Source organism: Camelus dromedarius, chromosome 11, assembly GCF_036321535.1.
Source record: "Camelus dromedarius isolate mCamDro1 chromosome 11, mCamDro1.pat, whole genome shotgun sequence".
Lineage (NCBI taxonomy): Eukaryota > Metazoa > Chordata > Mammalia > Artiodactyla > Camelidae > Camelus > Camelus dromedarius.
The window spans coordinates 56,717,169-56,737,314 of record NC_087446.1 but is presented as its reverse complement, the minus strand read 5'-3'; the positions used below and the strand labels follow the sequence as shown (position 1 = coordinate 56,737,314).

General features: G+C 51.9%; 1 protein-coding gene across 1 annotated transcript; it reads right to left on the bottom strand.

Moving 5' to 3' along the window:
- Window positions 1–8,156: 8,156 nt before the first annotated feature.
- On the bottom strand, window positions 8,157–15,948 carry HOXC13 (homeobox C13). The gene is made up of 2 exons (XM_031462394.2): window positions 15,174–15,948; window positions 8,157–9,776 (listed from the first exon to the last, which is right to left on the bottom strand). Exons 1-2 carry the CDS (start codon window positions 15,907–15,909, stop codon window positions 9,520–9,522), a joined length of 993 nt encoding a protein of 330 aa, XP_031318254.2. The 5' UTR covers window positions 15,910–15,948; the 3' UTR covers window positions 8,157–9,519.
- Window positions 15,949–20,146: the final 4,198 nt, after the last annotated feature.

Genomic DNA, 20,146 nt, shown 5'->3' with positions numbered 1-20,146 from the left:
TTCCGCGGGGCCCAACCGGCAGCTTCTACTTTATTGCTATCTGACATTAAACATAGTTAAACCTGCACCGGCCACCCATTGGCCGTCCAGCTCACGTGGGCGCTGCTGCCAGGGGGATGGGTGGGGACAGCGAATCCCCCCACCCCGCACCAACTCCAACTTCCCCCTTCCCCAATCTTGGCGGGGGGGGGGGCAGCGGAGGGAAAAAACTGCTGGGGCAGATTTATTCGCTGGCTTCTGGTTTTTAAAAAATCATATAAAACCTAACGCAGAGAGCGAGGTAATCGCCCGACACGGGGCAAAGAGGAAAACCAGCCTCACCAAAAACACCCGCACATACACACTTCTGCATCCTGCACTCACCCCCACCCCAGTGTATTATCTTCTCACCAACAGCTGGCCAAGCACAGCCCGTCCCTCTTTAATTAGCTCCTTTATTAACTAAAACCGTTGGAATTTACAGTATCTCCCCAATAAATTACTATTAGATATTGTGTCATATAAAGTTTACTGGCTGTTTAAGGAGACGGATGAGCCCTTTGGCTAGGGGTTTATTTACAGTAGAGGTGAGGTGTGAGTAAAGACAGGTTTCCCTGCCGCTGTCTCTCTCAGCCCTACTTCTGTACTCCTCTTCCTCGGCTCTTTCTCCTCAGGAATTTGGGGAGACACCTGGTGTCCTCTCCTCCTGGAAGGGCCCAGGGAGAAGTGTTAATGCCAGGTCCTCCCCACTCACCAGTGGGGAGCCACCCGCCTCACACCTTCACTCCCTATTAGAGGAGGGATGCAGAAGGGAGGCAGAAGCAGAAAAAGGAAGTGCTCAGCTGAACAAGAACTTGCCTGCCTGCTCTTGTAAATTTGGGGCTTGAATTACTCTTCCCTATGACCTCTGTGGGTTAGAGAGGATTGTGTGTGTGTGTGTGTGTGTGAGTGTGTGTGTGTGTGTGTGTGTGTGTGTGTGTGTGTCTTTTGGAGTCTTTGCAGGAAGAGGCTCTGGGCTCCCAGCAGGGCTTGGCTGGCCCAAGAGACTTCTGATTCCCACTGCAGAGGAGACACCCACATCCCACAACCAGCCCAGCTTGCCACTGGGACCATCAGATAACACCAGCCATTCCAGTAGGTGTTCTGGGAATGAGGGAAAGAACTCTGGAGAATTATCCTGTTGAGAGTTTAAAATTATGTTTATGGTGCTAAGCTCAGCAGCTCCTTCCACAAAAGGCTGAAAACACAATGCTGGCCATTGGTGAAATTAACCGACATCTGGAAACCACAATCCATTCTCAACCAAGTCCACAGACACAGCCAAGTGGATTAAAGTGAAAAAAGAAACAAAAACCTTCAAAACTAGGTGTATTCTATTGGGGTCTAGTAGACAAAATACTCAGATTTTTATGTGACTATTTCAGGCTCCTATGCAAAGTATGGCTTTAAGTAATACCAGGTGAGATAAATAGTTCAGCAAAAGCCTAATTATGAGAAAACACCGGAAGATTTAGAGAAAATTAGAGATGACAGAATCCAAGAGAAGACGGGAGCACGAAACCCATGTAAGTGAAAAGTATAATATCTGAGAGTAAGTGGAAGCTACAAAAGCAGACTGAAGCAGAAGATTCTCATCTCTCTCTTTTTCTCTCTTTTACAGGACACGGCAGATTGAAACGCAGATTCTTTGAATTCCACAGCTCCCCCCGGCGATTTCATATCCCAAACCAAAGCTACTCACTTCTAAAGAGATGTGCCCGCGCGGGCGTCTCCCTGCTGGGCACAGCTCACAGCTCGCCGCTCGCCCCTCGCCCCACTTCCCCTTCCCTGCCCTGGCCTGCCAGACTGCCCACCCTCGCCCAGAAGCCCGATCCGCGCCGGGACCACTTGCCGGAACCGAGGCCAAGCGATGGGATGCCAGCCCCACTCAGTCATCTCCAGTCAGAACCATGATAGCTGGGGCGCCGAGGAGCGAGCAGGAGACCGCCTGAATTAGCCTTTTTGTGTCTAACTGATTAAGGGACTGAGCGACTGCACAGAGGATCATCCCTCCGCTGCAAAATCCACGTCATGGCATTTCCAACGTCTTATTTATGCCCCCCTTTCAAGATGTATTAACGAGCGTTACTGAAATTTTAATTTTTCAAAAACTTATTTGAGGGTTATTTTTGGTTATAAACAGAGTGTGACTTTAATATCGTTGCTGTTTTCAATCAGAACACTGCGCCGGCGGCGAGATCTCCAGGCCTCCAGGCCTCCATGCATCGCGCTGAGCCGCTATTGTTGGTGTGGGGGATGCCGAACTGAGCTTTGCCGGGCAATCACTAGTCCTTATGGGGTAGAGGCTTCTCCCCATTCTTTTTTTCTCTCCCAAATGGCTCCAACCTCCTACAAGAGGAACCTCAGGAGGATGGTCTTAGCCTCTCCCCATCCCTCCCTAGCTCACATCTTAGGCCCGGAGCTCTGCTCGCTGCCCTCCCCTCCAGGCCGCTGAGCACGCAGAGCTGCGGCCACAGGGCGGCAGATGCTTAGGCCGGGGAAATGAGGATGGAGTGAAGGCTTCCTTCTTCCAGACATGCAGTTTCTCCCAGCCCAATTTGGCCCCATCAAAAAAGGCCATTTTTCTCATGTTTCAGACTCTGAGCACTGGTACACGCACAAACTCCTCTGGCTTCCGTGCCGCCGAACCTGATTCCTCTCAGGGAGAGCTATAGAAGACCACCAGCAAAATTTACACTCCTAGTGTCCTGCTCCTCGAGGCTCACAATGAACCTAGGAGTTTTCAGGACCCGGCGAGGACCCAGGCAGTCTAGACGCCCAGCCTCCTCATGCACCACTGCGGTTCTGTTCGCCTTTAAGGCGGCCCGCCGCACACGCAGCTCAGGCGCCCCTTCATTAACCGGCTCGGACTAACTGGCCTCAGAGCTCCGCTCCCAGCCTGGGTCCCCGGGGCCGACGGGAGGCTCTGGTGCGAAGCCTTAGATCTAAACCCAGCCTCCGCGAAAGCTGTTTGCCAGGAGCCGACTGGGACTGGGTGAGGAGAATAGGAAGGACTTGCAGCCCAAGGTGCTGGGCAGCCGCTTCCAGCGGGTTTAATCCACCGGCTTTTCGCAGCCCACATGCAAAAACGGTAATGGCCAGACCCAGGCTCTGGACTCGAGGAGCGAACTGTGCGCCCACTCTTCCATACATTCATCAAATCGTACGGTTAGAAGAAGTGACTGCCTGCTGGCCACTGGACCACAGGTTCCTGCCGCAGCTGGCCTGGCTCAACCATACCAAGCTCATTAACTCAGGGGTTAATTAAAACTGAAGGCCAGGACGTGGTCCAAGGTTTTCTTTGAAGACCCGCGGCAGCCCTCGCGCTTCCTCGCATCCACCAGCTGGTTGCCCCGCCGCCTCTCCCGCACCTTCTCTTTCTAAGCCTCCGTCTCTCCGGCATCTTCACGGCCCCCGCTCGGGGCCTTGAGTACCCGCCACCGCCGAGCCAGGCGAGAGGAGTTACTACGAAATCTACGCCGGCTCTGGTGGCGGGGGCAAAGCGGCTGCCGGAGGCTTAGGCCACCGCCGAGCGGCTGTGAGCGGCCGTAATTGGGGCTTCCCCGCCCACCCGAGGTCGGAATTATTCCGCGCGGTGCTACCTTCTTCCCGTCAGTCGAGAGGCCACAGTGGCCCAGTTCAAGGTCACTGCCTAGTTTGCGCAAAGCGGTTCTGAGGCATATGCAAATGAGGCAAAGACTGGGTCCCTGAAGGGAGGTGAGCAGCAGCTGGGCTGGTCGGTCAGGGAGAAGGGAGAGAAAAACGACGGATGGGGAAGGTCTGGGCCCTGGCCTGACCCCTCAGTTCTCTCTGTGTCGCCCCTTTGGGGCATCTCAGGCTTGGGGCAGAATCTGTAGGGTTCAGACAAGGCAGATGGGTGGAGGTAGGGGGCTGAGTCTCCTCTTTTGTCGCTTCACCAGCTCATCTAGGGGTCATCTGGCTCCGAGGGCTCCTTTAGGTGCCCAGGACTTAAGGAGAAGATTAGGAGGCCCCTTCTCCAGGTGCTGCCTTCCAGGGCTCTGCAGACTAGGTGGGGGGCGGTGGTGAGAGGTAACTTAGGTGAGGGGGCCCAGTCAGGCTATCATGCTAACACAAGCGACCTGGGGTCAGCAGCGTCCTTACCTCCACCGAGCTTTCTGTGGCTCCTCGGGGACGCCCTCCCACCGCAAGATCTCAGACCGATTGCTACTCAGAAAATGGGGAAGGGGTGGGGGTGGGGTTCCAGGCAGGAATATCTGGAAGACCATCCCTCCATCCCTCACCTGAGCATCCCTAAATGAGTCATCTTCCCCCATTTTCACCCTCCTTTCGGCGCGCTAATAGTTAAATAGTTGCAGGGCTCTGACATTTTCCCCCTCCGCCAGCAGAGGATCTCCTCCGCCTAGTAAATTACTGTCAGGAAAGGTGTGGGGACCAAGTTTAAAAAAAAAAAAAAAAGGCACCCTCTCATCAAACGCCACACCTACAGCCGCCAGCAAGAACAACGGGTAGGGAGCCTGGCGCCGGGTCTCCGTGGACCTCAAAGCTCGGTATGGGGTGAGGTCGACCCAGTCTGCCCTCAGCCCTGCAGCCAGCCGCTCCCTGTGACCATGGCCTCTGGCCAGACCTAGCTCTGGGGAGGGGCTGAGATCTGCTTTGGGGTCTACTCTGTCCGGCTACAAACTGCTTCTCAAATCCAAGCCTCCAGTTGAGGAAGGAAGGAGGAACAGGCAAATTGGTGTAGGGGCAACCCACCGGGTAGCCTGGTGGGGTTGGGAGGATGTACCGCTAACCCCGAGGCTGGCTGGGCTGGGGAAGCAGGGATCCACTTACCTCTGGAGGTTCAGAAGTGTTCAGGGTGGGGATTCTCAGCCTCTAGAAACCCTCCAGGTTTCCCCCTCCCCAAGGCGGCCTGCAGGCCCAGCGGAGGTATCTGAGGAGGGCGGGGCGGAAGAGGCGGAGGCATCGGCCAGCGGTAGGCGCACGGGAGCCAAGTTGCAGAGCATCTCTGGAGAGGCCGCCTTTTATGGGCGTTATTAGCGCCCCTGTCTAGACTGGAGACGACACCTCTGTGTGTAAACAGAGGCGGCGGGCTCTGGCGGGAAGGGGGATGGCGCGTCAAGGGGGCGAGGGGCCCTCCCCTTCTCTGGCCACCGGAAGATCAAGGCCTTTTCCACCCTCCCCCCTTCCTTGTGCTCCCTGTGATGTCAAGGTCAGAAAGACCTAGTCACGGTCAAGGCTAAAAGAGGAAGAGCCTGGTTGGTTGCAGAAAGGCTCTGGCCCCCTCCTCCTCCCAGAAGCCCCTGGCTCCCCAGAGCCCCTCAATACTCCACCAGCGCTGGCCTGGAAACACATCTGCCTGAACCGGCACTGGCACTTGGAGGTTTTGTGGAGTGGGCTCCCGACATCATCCAAGTCAGACCCAGATGAGTCCTAGGGTGGGGAGTTCTCTTCTGAACAGAGGGAGCTGCCGCAGGGTCCCCAGCTCCAGTCCTCTGAGAGATGGAATGTCCCCCACCTTATACCCACATTGGCCTGCTGACCCAGCCGCCTGTGGATCAGCCTCAGGAGCAGATGGTCTGGAGACAGTCGTGGAGGGATCTCCCAAGAACCGCTGGCCTTGCTCCCTCAGGTGGGTTCCCGGCTGTGGGACTGACTACTGGCTGACAGGCCCGTTCTGCTGGCCCTAGGTCTGAGGACTAAGATGTGGGTTGGGGAAGGGGTTTTTTTCCCCCAAGCTTAGGAAAAGATCTAACTGAGCCCTCCCTAGCTGCCTGGTAGAGTGACCTCCAGACGGAGAGTCCTGTGAGGCCCCAGCTCACCCAGGTCCCCCAGCCCTGTCATGGGGGAGGCCCACGAGGAGTGCGGAATGCCACTGGATTATGAGAAAGATGACAGGAGCCTCAGTCCCAGAGGAGAAGGGCTGTCCATTTCCCGGGATGCCTCTGGGCTCATAGCCCTTCAGACCTTTTCTATCCACTTGCATCCTCATATTTATAGCATCCTCACTCTCACACAGACACTAGGAGACTGGCTTTGGGAAGAAAGGCTTTTTATAGATTTGAATAAAGAAAAAAACACACTGTACACGCTGAGATGAGTGCTGGTTGACAACATTGCTACAAATGCATGCACACAGGCGGTAAAGGCTGAGAAAATTCTCCACTGGTCAGAGTCTCTACACTCACACAACACACCCCATCGCAGGAATGTCTCACAGAGTTCCCCAGTGAGAACGTCAACTCTTGAAGGAAGGAAAGGCAAGGGACCAACACGATCAGAGAAGGAATCCTACTTTTTCCCAAATTCATCTTCCCAGAACACACATTCACACAATCCATGCCTCACACAGAAGTTTCCATTCTCATGCTTACTTACTCTTATGGGAGAGGCATCTCCAGAATGATCCAGGCATGATAATCCTCCAAAATCCCTCCAGGTGTATTTAATCCAGTGCACGAGAGGTGTGTTAACCCCCTGGCACACTGGGGCTCACAGGGACTCAGAGGGACTGCAGTGCTTATCCCGGCCACCAGCGTCCCGGTGCAACCCCAAAGAGCCTATGCAAGCTTTCTTCTTTCTTCCATCACCCCCTGAGGGCGGGTCCCTCCGTGTGGGAAGACTTGTTTATTTGACTTCGTGTGGGTTTGTATGCAAAAGTGGAAGGATGCCTCAGAGAACTCTAGAATTCTCTTTCCCCACAGAGTCTCCATCTTCCACTATGCCTACAGCTGTGTTATGGGACTACCCAATGTACCCGCAAGTCAAGGCAGGTGGGGGTCCATATCAAGGGAGCCCCGGGCCTCTTGTCTACTCGGTTTCTTTTTCTGACCAAACATACACATTTAATCTTCAATTCTGTCCACCTCAGAGGAGACAGAAGTTCTGGAAAGAGGTTAGGGTGGTGAGTGGGGAGAGAAAGGGAAGACAGAATTAAGAATGAACTTTATTCCTGGGAGATTCACCTATTACCTCCTAAATCCATTTTGCTCAGCATTTGATTCTTTGGCAGTTAACCCAGAGTTGAAATGGAGTGGAACAGGGCTGGCAGTCACATCAGCGGTAGAGCCTCTGCAGAGGGCGAGTTCTTCGGGCTCTTTGTCTTTCAGACTTGGAGTGAGTGTGTGTGTGTGTGCGTGTGTGCACGTGCGCACGCATGGGTGTGTTTCACCTCCGGAAATATTTATTTAAATAAAATTTCAAGAACTTCAGCCATCTGGCAAAGGGAAATCAGAGAACTCTGATTTCCAACCCAGTGCCTCCAGTTTTTCTGTGTCTCAGGAGAGGGAAAATATTATATATAAATAAAAATTGCTGCAGTAAAGATTTAATCTGAGATAACATTGTTTTAGGCTATATTGCTTTTTAAAAGTCTCTTAACCTGACAACTTAACGATCTCATTAACTCTGCCAGATAGGGAGATAGGCTCAGATGGATGTGACAGGGAAAACAAATTAGTGGCAAAGTCTACACAGCTCCTGGTTGCCTGGAAGACTGGGGCTCCCAGGGATGCTGCAGAATAAAAGTGAGGCTGGCTGCATGAAGTGGGAGTCCATGGGGCCCCAGTGGCCCTGACTTCTTGCAGAGGTTGGTGGGGAAGGAAAGAGGGCAGCTTGGGAAGGCTGAGGTGGCAGGGCAGCAGGGCAGGCTGTGGAGGCCCCTTCTGAGTTCCAGCTCTGAACTGTCTGGAGGGATGTGGGATGCTCTGGGGCAGTAGGGCCCCAAAAGCCTAAAGTTAGCACCCCACTGCCGCCACCGCCCCGCCACCGCTGCCTCTGCCAGAGCATCCAGCTCCCAGCTAGGATGTCACTTTCTCAGAATCCAGGTCTGGATCTGAGCCCCAACTATTAACCGAAGTGACCTCACTCACCTGCTCCCAGGCCTTTCCGGTTGCTGATTACATTCTTCTCTCCCCAAGATACACTCATCTATTTCGGGCATCAGGATAGGAAAGAGTTTTCTCCTGTCTAGATAGTAACAACAACCTGAATAACTCACTTAAGAAACTCAAGTGGAGCAAAATATGAGTTTGGGATCTACCTGGCTGGGGGTGATATCTATACCCTTTCCCCTGCCCATCCTGGCTCAGTCTGGGCAACAGAGCCCTGAGGAGCCAGTGGATAGAGGGAGTTTCAGAAGGAATCTGAGTGATAAAGTCAAGGCAAAAAAAAAAAAAGATTTTATTTTAAAAACAGGTTTGTGGGTTTTTTTTCCTTTTTGCATTCAGTACATTGTCATTCAGACATCACAATACTATATACAGATACACGACATTTTTTTTAAAAGCCTATTTTTGATGAACATTTCAAAAGAACACTGTTTTGTAATGTGCCAGTGGGAAAGGAGAAGTGAGCCCCCGACCCCCCAGCACCAAGTTGGCCTTTGAGGAGGGAAATGTTATGCAGCATCTACATTAGCTGGCTAATTGGGAGCCAGTTATTTTGGCCTCCTGGACTAAAACCGCTTTCCTCCGGACAATGAATAAAAGTGAAAGTGTGAGGCTTTCTCAGCTAGTGCTTCGGTGGGCATGAAGAAGTAACTGGAGAGGGACTCTGCTGGGGGACCTACTCTCCATCCCCTTAGAAGAGCAGTTTTTTCTTTCCTTAGCAAAAAGTTCTGCTTCTGTGCCTGGCCTGATCCTCAGCCTGACCACAGAGAGAGAGAAAGAGAAAGAGAGAAGACATATTTAGCAGCGTGGAGGGAGTTTCTGTCTTCCCTGGATGTCTGCATGTTGACTGAGAAGCAGAAAAGAGGCCAAACAGAACAGATGAGGCCGCCGAGGGGGCAAAGGAGCCTCCAGAGAAACTCAGTTTCTTGGTTGGGGAGGGGGTAGGTGGCTCCTTGGCCAATTCCAGCTTTTGTTGAAACAGATAGGAAAGAAAGAAAACCTAAGTGCTGTCTGTATTCCAATCACAATGCCAGATCCCTAATACTTACCATTAATATTAATGTAACTTTTAAAATATGCAGAAAATCTTAACTGGGAAATCTTGCCTAACTAAGGAGTGCCTGCCGGAGGGACAGGGAGCAGGAGGACGGACTGGGAGGAAGGTAGGAGCTCACCAGGTCCTGCACCCGCATCACACACTCAGGAGGGTCGTCTACCTGCCTGGGCAAAGGATGTGGCAAGAATGGGGTCATTTGGGGTTCCCCAGCTCTGCTTTGGCTGGAATGATCTGGCTCTTCACTGCCACTCAGCTTTCTGGCCAGGCGAGGAGTGACAGCCAGAGTGGGTGGAGGCTGGCTGCCTTCCTCCCACAGCCCACCTAGACCCACCTCCAAAGCAAAGGCCCGGTAGGTCCCAACTGCATAGGGGTGGAGGCTGAGGATGGGGTGGGGAGTAGAGGGCGGCAGAGCGCACCCTCTGATATTCTCTGCCTCCGGCCTCGGCCTCGGCGGTGCCTTTCCTCTTTCTGGTTAACTTTAAATATTTGTCTGCACCCGAGAAGCGACCTTCGGTGGGTTCAGATATGATACAAATCAGCGACATAAATACATGGGGCGGGTGGCCGGGTGGGTGGTCAGGTAGAGTGCAGATGAGGCGCTTTCGATTTGCTGACCACCTTCTTCTCTTTGACCCGCCGGTTCTGGAACCAGATGGTGACCTGGCGCTCCGAGAGGTTTGTGGTGGCTGAGATGCGCCGGCGCTTCTCTTTGGTGATGAACTTGCTGGCCGCGTACTCCTTCTCAAGCTCCTTCAGCTGCACCTTGGTGTAGGGCACACGTTTCTTGCGCCCGCGCCGGTAGCTGCTCACCTCAGGCTGTAAGGGAACCACGTCTGGGGGGAGAGAGAAGGCGGGGGCAGCAGAAAGTGAGTCACGGGCTGGACCCAGGACCTGGCGAGGGGCCTTGAAGCTACGTGGTGGGCCAGGCACAAGGTTCCTGTGGGGACTCAGAGGGTGGGAGAACTGTCCTCAAATCCTTTGCACCTCTGTTATTAGCAAGGCCACAACCAAGGTGAGACCTCTGGGGTATTGCCTCTGGAGCAAACTTTAAAGTAGGGGGTGCCCAAACCTTAATAACCAAGATAAGTAATATTTTAATGCAATGTTTAAAACACATATAAATGAATGCAAAAAATCCATGATGAACAAAATATCAAAATTGTCAATAAATACAGGGCCAGTATTATTGATTTTTCCTTTTGCCTCAGCCTCCATTATGGCTCTGCACAGTACTCCTAATTAGAACCCTTGTACCCTTCAAGGGGTCCCTCTGAATCCCTTCCCGGTCTGCCAGCCTGCAGGATTGCAGGTATTCAGGCAAACCCTTCCTTCCTGCACTTAGATCATTTGAGCATCAGTCAGTTTATACTCTGCCCGATTATCAGAGGAAGGTGTTCTTTTGCGTGTTTGAGGGAGGGCAAGGCATGGCATGGTGGGCAGGGAAACAGCTTCAGCAGGCACATAATGGCTTCATAATTTTGGTCACTGGCTCCGCACTAGAAATCTGAGGCCTGCACCAATAGATAGAAGAAGAAAAGCTTCCAGGTGAAGCCAGACTGCCCAAGAGGTCCATTGTCATGAGAGGTCCAATGTTGTGAGCCACAACATCCAAGGTGGGAAGTCCTGGCACTGAGATGCAGGGAATCAGGTCCTTAGAAGTCAAGAATCCACACCCCAGGGTGTGCCCACAGGAGAGCCCTTCTTGGGTTACTGTTCACATAAGTCTTCTATAAAAAGAAATCAATGCCCCTCTTTGCCCCCACAAATGTCCACTCACCAAAACAACAAATTCTGCTCCAATTCACTATCTTCTTCATTCCTCCAAGACTGAAAGAAACTGTCTCCATCCCATGCAGGAATCCTAATCCTGAACTCTAAATTCCTTGTCATCCCACTACTAGTTCGATTTCTTTATGTGCTAAGAATTCCACAGGAGCTAAAGGCAATGTGGGTCACTTATATCCCTCCTTCCACTCCACCCTCACCTCTGTCAATAAAAGGGCACAGGAAAAAAAAAAAAAAAGCCATAGCCACACTTCCAAGGGGAAGTGAGGAACTAGGGAGATTATCTAGTTCACCCTCAATTTTTTTAATGTAAGTGTTACATGAGGAGGACTGAATATTTGGGGTTTCTCCTTCATTCTTACTGCCCTTTGGAAGTGTAGATAGTCCAGAATGAGGACACAAAGCTCTTCCTGAAATGCTCGTACTCACCCCACCTTCATGAAACACCTTCCCTACTTCCTTTCCCATTGGGTCTGCTCTCTCCCAGGGAGCCTTGTCTACACAGGATGCAGGGGGGAGTGAAGGGCACGGAAAGAATATAGGAGACAGAGGCGGCTTCAATGGCCTGGTGTGGCTGTCTTCGTGACAACATGAACAATTTCTCGGGAAATTTTTGGACTTGTCACTTCTCTCTGCCTATGTAGGAAGAGGCCAAGTTTTTTTTTTTTTTAATCTGAAAAACAAAATAACTTCACTTTAACAGAGAATGTCCTTTAGGTTAAGAAGGATTTTTTTGTACCAGACAAATTTTTCAGTCTCTCAGTTCTCAAGTGTGTTTTACTCTCACAGATGTAACTATGATTTGAGAAATAGATCATTCTGGAAGAAGAGCAAAACAGAGGGTGAGTAATGGTACCAAGAGGTTTTTTTTTTTTTAATCCTCAGAACATTTTTTTCAGGTTTATTTTATTAAATTCATTTTGCAAGATAAGGAACCTGAGGCTCAGAGTAGGTAAAATAATTGAAGTGTCAGAGCCAGATTTTAAATCTAGATTTTTTTGACTCAACATAATGACACAGTAAGTTCTAAAATGGAAATAGGTCATGTGGTACTATTTAGCTTTAAAATACCTCATTTTCCCTGGAGAGCAAATGGAATAAAAATGAGGTTTGGTTCCTTAATTAACCAAATAATTATCCCTATTTCATTTTCTGGAAATGCTCACAATTATCTACCTAATTTTGGGTCTCCCCAACTATAAATTTCCAATGAGGTTCAATCAACAAACTCCAAGAAATCAGTCTAAAATAATAGGTAACCAGTCTAAACAGGCTATTTTTCTCTACAGGATGCCAAGTGTTGATTTGGCCAAGTTTTTTGTGGATCAGACCAAACTGCTGGTTGTTTTGGCCTCCTGGGGAGATACATTCACTCTTGCCTTTCAAAGAAGCCCCCTTTCATTGCCTGCTGTCTTGTCTGGAAAGGAAGTGGAATCTACAGATGTGGAGACATCTGGAAGCTCAGACCTTGAGTTGTATCTATGCTGCCTAAAGTAAGTAGGGCACTTGGCTATAATTTTACAATCAGCCTTTCCCTAATCTCCCTTCGGAGTGCGCGTGCGCGCACACACACACATACACACACCATTTCATACCTGGGAACCTTATAGACACTTTTGAGGAGAAAATAAAAAAATCAGATCAATACTCAGCCATAGCTCTTTCTTGGGGTCCTGTATATGAGTTCCTACTGCCCACTCGCTCTTGACCACCCACTCCCACAATAGGGCTCTGGGCTCTGAAGGGGAGCCTGTTCGGCTAGAAATCCTAGCCATTCTTCCCAACCAAACTCCAAAGGCTTGCCAGTAGGAACTTCCAGTGTGGCCCAAGGAGCCCCTTTCTTTCTCTCTGTTACTCTCTCCCCCAATCCTATCTGTGTCTGTCTCTCCCTGTCTCCACCCAGCCCACCTCTTGTCTCTGATTCTCTCTTGGAATTTCTGCCTCTCTCTGTCAAAATAAAAAAATAAAATTGTCTACCCTCACTATAGGGAGAAAAACAAAAAAGAGCAGTGAAGCAAGGGTCTGTATAATTGGGCAAAGGAAGAAGCCACAACTCATCTTGGCCCTAATTATCTGGATCTTTCTGAACAATTGCCTTCATCTCCCACACCAGCCCAGACTGCCATAGATGAGGTTTCTCAGAGCCAGAGGCGCTGAAGAGAGACAGCAGTGTTTATGCCTAGATGCTGCCGAACAAACCACAATTGCATAGACAGAGTTATCTGGAAATCTCACTACTTCTAAAAGATCTCTGTGTGGGTAGGAAGATGGAGGGTGCCTGAAGATAATTTCTTTTTCATCTGCCTTTTGCCTGGACCTCTGCACTCACTGAGATACACCAGCCCGATTCTATTTCCACACGAGTGTGTGAGCACACTGCTCCTGAGGCACACTGTGTTTTATATCCACTTTCATGCTATATTTTGCAAGTGTATTACGTCTGTTTGGCTGTATTTTTTTCAAAGATATTTTTCTCTAGGAGGCTGTGACCAAAAAGTGTTTATTTTTTGCAGGTTCTTTCTTTCTGGGAATCTTTAAGATGTTTATTTTGCTCAAAGATATTTCTGAGCTTCTCTCCAATCCTTCATCTCCACCTTGCCCTACATGCATACACAGGATGCCAGAGCAGCTCTCTCTTCACCTCTTCACACTAAACCCATTGCCCATTGCTCTAGACCCATGCCTCCACCCAAGGTGGGCCTGGTGGGCATCAGCTCCTCTGCCCTTCAGCCCTTTAGCATGGCTACCAATGCTCCAGGAGTTCCCCATCTTCCAAGAAGCTTCCCGTCTGGTGAGATGGGGAATTAAAGCGTCATATCTCCACAACACATTATTGTATGTCTACACATGAGTTGCTTATCTTCTAGAAAAGTACTATTACGCGTTTCATATTAGGTAGTTAATAACAAATCATATAATGTCAAAATATTAGTCATTACTGAGTAATGCACAATAACGTGTACTAAAATTCTATCACTTTAAGTCTTCTGGCAGCCAGAAATGGGGATATCTAGTATGGGTCCCACCCTGGTATTCTCTTGTGTTACATTAAGCAATCTTATAATATTGACAAGGATGTTATTTTCTATGCTTTCTAACATTATTCAGTGACTTTTTTTTAAAACCATCTGCCCTTGCTCCAATCCCGGATGCAGAGGAATTTCAGGCCCACCTTAGGGGTCTTTAGGTTTATACCTCCCAATGAAAATATCCCTGTCCATATGTAGAGCTGGCGGGCCCTTTGATCAGTACGTAGAGACATACATGGCTATCCTAGGCCCCCAGGACCCCTATACATATCAGAATGGAGGCAGTCTGTCCTCTCACACTAAGCTCTGCTTATAGCTAGAGCAGATTCAAGCTCTGGATTTGCTAGACCCTGAATCCTGATCTCTCTGCACACCACTGAATCCAAAGCTCCTGGTGTGGTTTTGAGAAACCTGGAACTGGTCTTTTCCCCCTGGGGAGGGGGAGGGGTTGCAGGATCCCCTCCTGTTCAGAGATAGCCTCAATTGGAAAAGGAGCAGAATATCAGTGAATTTCAACCCCCCACCCCATACAAGAGGAGGGGTCCCCAGCCCAGGCCTGGACCTCAGATCCCTCCAGAACAGGTCTTCCTTTCCCCCACCTCTCATTCTCACTCCCCTCTTTCTGTGTCTAAGGCATGGGTAACTCTCTTACTCCTCCACATTTGGGGGAGTTGGCAATGTGAACACTCACAGGGTTTGAGCTCAGTATATCAGAGAGGCAAAGAATATTATATCCCAGGAGAAGGATGTGAACTCCCTTCTCTCCACACCTCTCCAGAGATTTTAGCTCTCCTGCTTCTTGAACAATCAGGAAAATTGTGGCCGAATTCTTAAAATAATCAATAAAAGAAAACAAAAAACATCCTACATTTCTGTAAGTACCAGCAAATTAGACTCCTATTTTAAATTAAAAAAAAACAAACAAACAAACTGTCCAGTGCCTGAATGATCTTGGAAATTCAGGCAAAGAAAATGTTTGGGGGTTCTTACTTTTTTCCCCAATTATTTGGTGGGTTGAGCGTTTTGTCCTGTTGGTTTGGGATTCCAAGGCACCCAAGGCTCACCCCACCCCCATTCGTGGCCGGAAGCGGGCTTTAGGGGGCCAAGAGCCGCGCTTGAGACTAGAGCCCGCTGGGGGAGGAGGAGGCGAGCTCCCGACTGGAGCGGAGCCGGCGGCCCGGCGCTCGGGCGCCTGTGATTGCTTCACTCTCGGCCGGGCAGCTCCGGGGAACGTGTCGGAGCAGATTTCTTCCCCGACGCATTCCTCAGCACAGCTTGCCTGGCCGGCTCCATCGGCAGCCCAGCAGAGCCGGCACGCCGGGGCCAGACGGCGGGGGTGGCTGGGGCGCGGAGCCCCGGGGCAGGCGGGGCGGGGAGGGGTCCCGGGCGGCGGCGGCGCTCGGGCCCCTTCCTTACCTGGAAAGGGAGACTTCCAGAGATGGGCGGACTGCGACTGCTCCTTGGAGCAGTACACCTGACTGTCCCAGCCGTTGGAGAGAGCCCAGTGCTGGTAGCCTTCGACGGGGATGAGCGCGTCGTGACGCGGCTCCGGATGCCCGCTGATCCCAGGCACTACCGACACGTCCAGGTAGCTGGGCATCGCCTGGTAGGAGCTGGCGAAGCTGGGATAGAAGGCGAACTCCTTGGCTCTGGAGGACAGGTCGTCACCGGGCAGGGAGCCCGACGGCTCCGGGTACTTATCGCCTGGGTGGTAGGCGCAAGGCTTTTGCTGCAGGTTCACGTTGTGCGACAGGCGGCAGCCGTAGTAGCTGCCACCGAACGGGTAGCCGTAGCCCAGGGTGGCGCTGGACGAGGTGGGGGGCGCCGGCGGCGGGGCGCACTGGCGGGCCGCCTCCGGGGCCGGGATGTCCGTGTAGACGGCACCTTGAGGGGCGCCCAGGGGGGCCGGCGGGCGGCCCAGCACGGGGTGCGGAAGCAGATCTCGGCAGTGACTGGCCGGGCAGCTGCTGCCCAGCCCGTCCATGCTCGGGGCTTTGCCGGGGCTCGCTCCGCTGCAGCCGCCCCCCGGTCCTCCCGCACCGCCGCCTCCACCGCCGCCGCCGCCGCCGCTGCCGCTCTCGGCCGCGCTGTCCTCATAGACGTACATAAGGCTCTCCGGCCAGCGCGGATGCAGGAGCAGCGAAGTCGTCATGACATGATCTGCTCGAGCTTTTTAAAAACTCCACTTGCCAGAGGCTGCGAGCTAGGGAGACACCTCGCTCCCTTTTCCCCTCCCCCATCCCTCCTCCCTTCCCCCTCCACCCCTCCCCTCCTCCTGCTGGTGCTTCCACCGCCCTCCCTGCATTCCCTCTACGCATGCGGGGACACTTCATTAAGAAATCTCCGGCTCCTGCCCGCCGCCCCTCCGCAACCCTCCCGCGTCCACGTGACGCTGCCGGTGCACGTGATGCCTTGGCCGAGTCTCCTGGGGTTCCCACCCCTGGAGGTGGGGCGGGACGAAAGAGAAGAGGTCTCTGTCGATTGGCTCTCAGGAGGGGCAAAGAGGAGGGAGCTGGGAGATTTAAAGGGACAGGGCAACGCCCCCTGGCAGGCCTTGGGGAGGGAGTATGAGGAGGGGGAGGCTGAATTTGGCCGACGCAAAGGGGTCTGAAGAGATCAGGACTACTTCTGGGCGCCTCTCTCTAGGCTTAGGAGGCTTATGGGAGAGACAGATCCCTACCCAAAAAGATCGATGTGACTGGATTGGGGCTTGGAACTAAGGGTGGGAGAAACACTGTATTTTTTCCTAAATAAATAAATGAATAAATTAATAAACAAACAAACAAACTGGAAAGCAGGCGGAAGCGCGCGGGCAAGGTATGGGGAGCTCTGGCTCTTGCCTTGGCTGGCTCCCCTGGAGCTCCGGCTGGAAAGAACCCGACACTGAACAGCAAGACTTTGATGCCGGGATTGTGTTTCCATTTCCGACTTTCAGCCACTTTCTCCAAAGCCCCAGTTGTCTGCGAGGGACCCTCTCTAGGCTCCTGGCCCGCAGGTCTTCCTCCAGCAGAGCAGAGAGGGCTGGAAGCATGTAATAGCCCCCAAACACACACATCGATTGTCACAAGGAGTGCGGGATGCTCTCAATGAAAAATTGAGAAAGAATAAAGGAGAGAGACAGAGGCAATAGAATAGACTGATATTGCAAATGTACAATGGAAATTAAAAGCCTAGGAGTGAGATTTTTCAAAGAAAAGGGGATTCAGTCTAGGAAAGCTAAAAAGCCCTGCATGTGAACAAGAGCACGCGCTCTCAGATCCCCGTACAAAAGGAAACGTGAGATGAGGTAATGTCGGCAGCGCTGTCTCTTTGGAGGGGTATTTCCCAGGCGCTACTCTGGGAGACTCCGGAGGCCCGGTCCCAGCACCGAGGATCCGCCTCAGATCTCCCGCCGCCTGGGCCGAGGATCCGCCTCAGATCTCCCGCCGCCTGGGCCGAGCCTGCAGGCCAAAGGCTGAAGGGCCAGGCAGAGTCAGAATCAGCGCAGTTGCCAGCTGGATAACCCCAACTTTAGCTCCCGTGGCATTCTTGGGTCCATTGCTTTTTAATGTGAACTGTTTTGATGCTTTGAAATTGCCCAAAATTCAAAGAAAAAATTGACACCAACTTACTGGTTTTCTAAAAACAAAAACAAAAACAAAAACAAAAACAAAAACACCTCTTCTCTCCTCCCAGTCTCCCAACGGACTTGCTGTGCTCAGTTTGGTGCCTCAATAGAGGCACCCCTTTCCAGGGAGCATCTCAGTGGAATTGAGCCAAGTTCCCTTTCAGCACAGGGCCTCCCTGAGGAAAAGAGGTAATAAAGAGAGAGAGAAAAGAGGGGAGAGGGGCTGCAGCATCTCCCTCTCTCGTGTCTCTGCCACAGATTTTAAATGCTGGGTGCTCCTGTCCAGACAGTGCATGGACTGTGGCCAGGCAATAGCCCTTGGCTAAGCTGGACCCACTGGATCCTTCCAGCTCCAGAGCAAATGGCCAGGTCTGTACTGAGATATGGCCCACGGGCCCCCTCCCTTCTCCCTGCAGGGGGAAGTGACTATGGGGAGCAACCTGGCATGGGTGAGTTAGGATAAGAAACATAATCCTTATCAGTGTGATCTTCATTCGGAAGGGTCACCTCAGATTTTTAGAAAGCAGGTCTCGGGCTGGGCTGGCAGTAGGAGGAAAAATAATTTCTTCCAATCAGGAAGGTTGGAAACGTAAGCAGGCTAGCTTGAGTGTATTTTGAGAGAGATGATGGTGGAGGGAGGAGGGATGAGCCAAGGGGAAGCTGGGTTTTTCTGGGAGGCTGCTCTTAGCTGGGAAACTGGCTTCTCTGTCTCTGGAGTCCCAAGGTCAAGGTAAAAGGAGGAAAGCAAACATGGCCTGGCTAGTCTAGACTGGGTCGTGTGACCTTGGCCCCCCGCGTCTGCCTGCGGCCTGGCTGGTGGGGGTAGGTGGGTGGAGAGGTCTGGGTTTTTTTTTTTTTCCAGCCGCAGGTGCAGGGGTGTTGCAGAAGCCCAGGCTTCCCCTTCTGTGAAGTGCGGGGTCTCGGTCCGCGTGGAGAATCTGGGGGCGACGGGGGACCAGGCTGTGTGGGACCACCCGGGGAAACAAAGAGCCTGAAATGGCCACCCCATTCCTGGGGCTCCCTCCCTGGCCAGGAATGGTCTAGACCAACGCTAGACGCGTCTTTGCGGGCCAGAACCCAAAGACACCTCCCCTAGCCTTTGGGAGAAGGGGGCAGAACAGCGCGAAGGCTCTGGATGCAGGTAGCCCAGCAATAAATACAATTAATAGTATGTCCTTTCCCAGGTTTATATAAGGGCATTAACCATTCCTCTTGCAATGAGATATAGATTTAATTAACCCAGCAATTTCACAATTCCATTTATTAGGGGCGCTATGCGGCCGAAATTTAGTGACAAAAGGAGAGAGAGGGAAAAGTTCCCTTCGCCAAGAAGACCAGCCCAAGATGATGTAGTCCCCCCAGAGACTTGAGAGAGTGAGAAGGTTGGAGGGGAAAGTTCAGGGCTCAGGGCGTTGAAAGTGCTGGAGAAGCGTCCGCATGCTCTGAAGGATTCCCAACTCTTTGCTGAGACCTTTCCCTCCTGAAACTGCCGGCTCTAAGACTGGGGCGCGCCCGGAGCGGGGAAGGAGGCGGCCCGGCGACAGCCTGCGGGCGGGAGGCTCCAAGTAGAGCCCTGTTGGTTAATTAAGTTTAAGCCTGGGGTCGCTTCCCTCTCCTCCCCCGAAAAAAAAAATGTGAATCTTGCTGAGACACAAATAAAACCAAATTAAACACTCCAGGAGAATATGCACCACTAGAAACATAGTAATTACATCTCCGAGGAGATGAGGCTATCCCGCCCCAGAAAGCCGGGGCGCTGAAACCATCGGCTTCCAAGCTCCCTCCCCACCACTCATCCACACCTCGCCCCGCCAGGGCTTCGCGGATGGGGCGATGGAGCTGGACTACAAACCTAGTTTGGAGGAAATCAAGAGAAACGAATAGGAATGGGACCCATCGGTCTCCATCTGTGATGCTGGTGTGGAGGAAAGGATGGAGCATTTGGTCACACCAAAGAAAAATGGAAAACGGCCCCTCCAGCTCGGTCGAGCAGCCCCTGGCTCCTCCGTTCTCCGTTCTTTTTTCAAAGGAAGATTTGTGATGGCGAGGCCGCGGGAGCCACTCGGCTTCTTCTACGGACTGAGTTCCCAGATAAGTTCAACTCTGAAATTCTTCTTTTCAAAGGCTCCAACATATAAAGGAGATATTCAATGTGCCTTCTCACTGGAAGTCCGTGTGTGTGTGTGTATGTGTGTGTGTGTGCGCGCGCGCGCGTGCAATGTACGTGCTTGGGCGCCTGGCCTGTGGGTTTGGGACCGTGGGCAGGCTCCAATGCACTGTTCCAGCACATGCCCCTGTAGACACAGCCCAAATGTATTCATGAAGATATCCAGCCCTCACCAGAAATCCTCTCTATGGAAATAAAGATCTCTGCTGGTCTGTTTATTTCTTGGAATACACAATTTATATGCTCATCCTGCTCTCTACATAGACATTTCCCAGGAAAATCTCAGGAAGATGAAGAGGCAGATGTCTGTGTCTTTCTAAAGTTGAGGGGTGGAATTCCTGGCCGGCTGTGTTACAGACCATGTTGGAGGGGTAAGTTAGCGACATTTGCAGCAAGAGTGTGCAAGCTGGCTGCACACACTTGACGGCTGGGTGTAACTTGAATACCAGGCAAGGGTGAAGGATGAGAGAAATGAGGTTGGTGTGCCCCTAATTCAGTGCTCAGATCACCTTCTCTGGAAATTAAGCAAAAGTTGATTTCCTTTCTTCCTCTGTTTCCTTCATATTCCCCAGGGCGGGGGGGGGGGAGCTTAAAGCTCCCAAGCTCCTGCCCCCT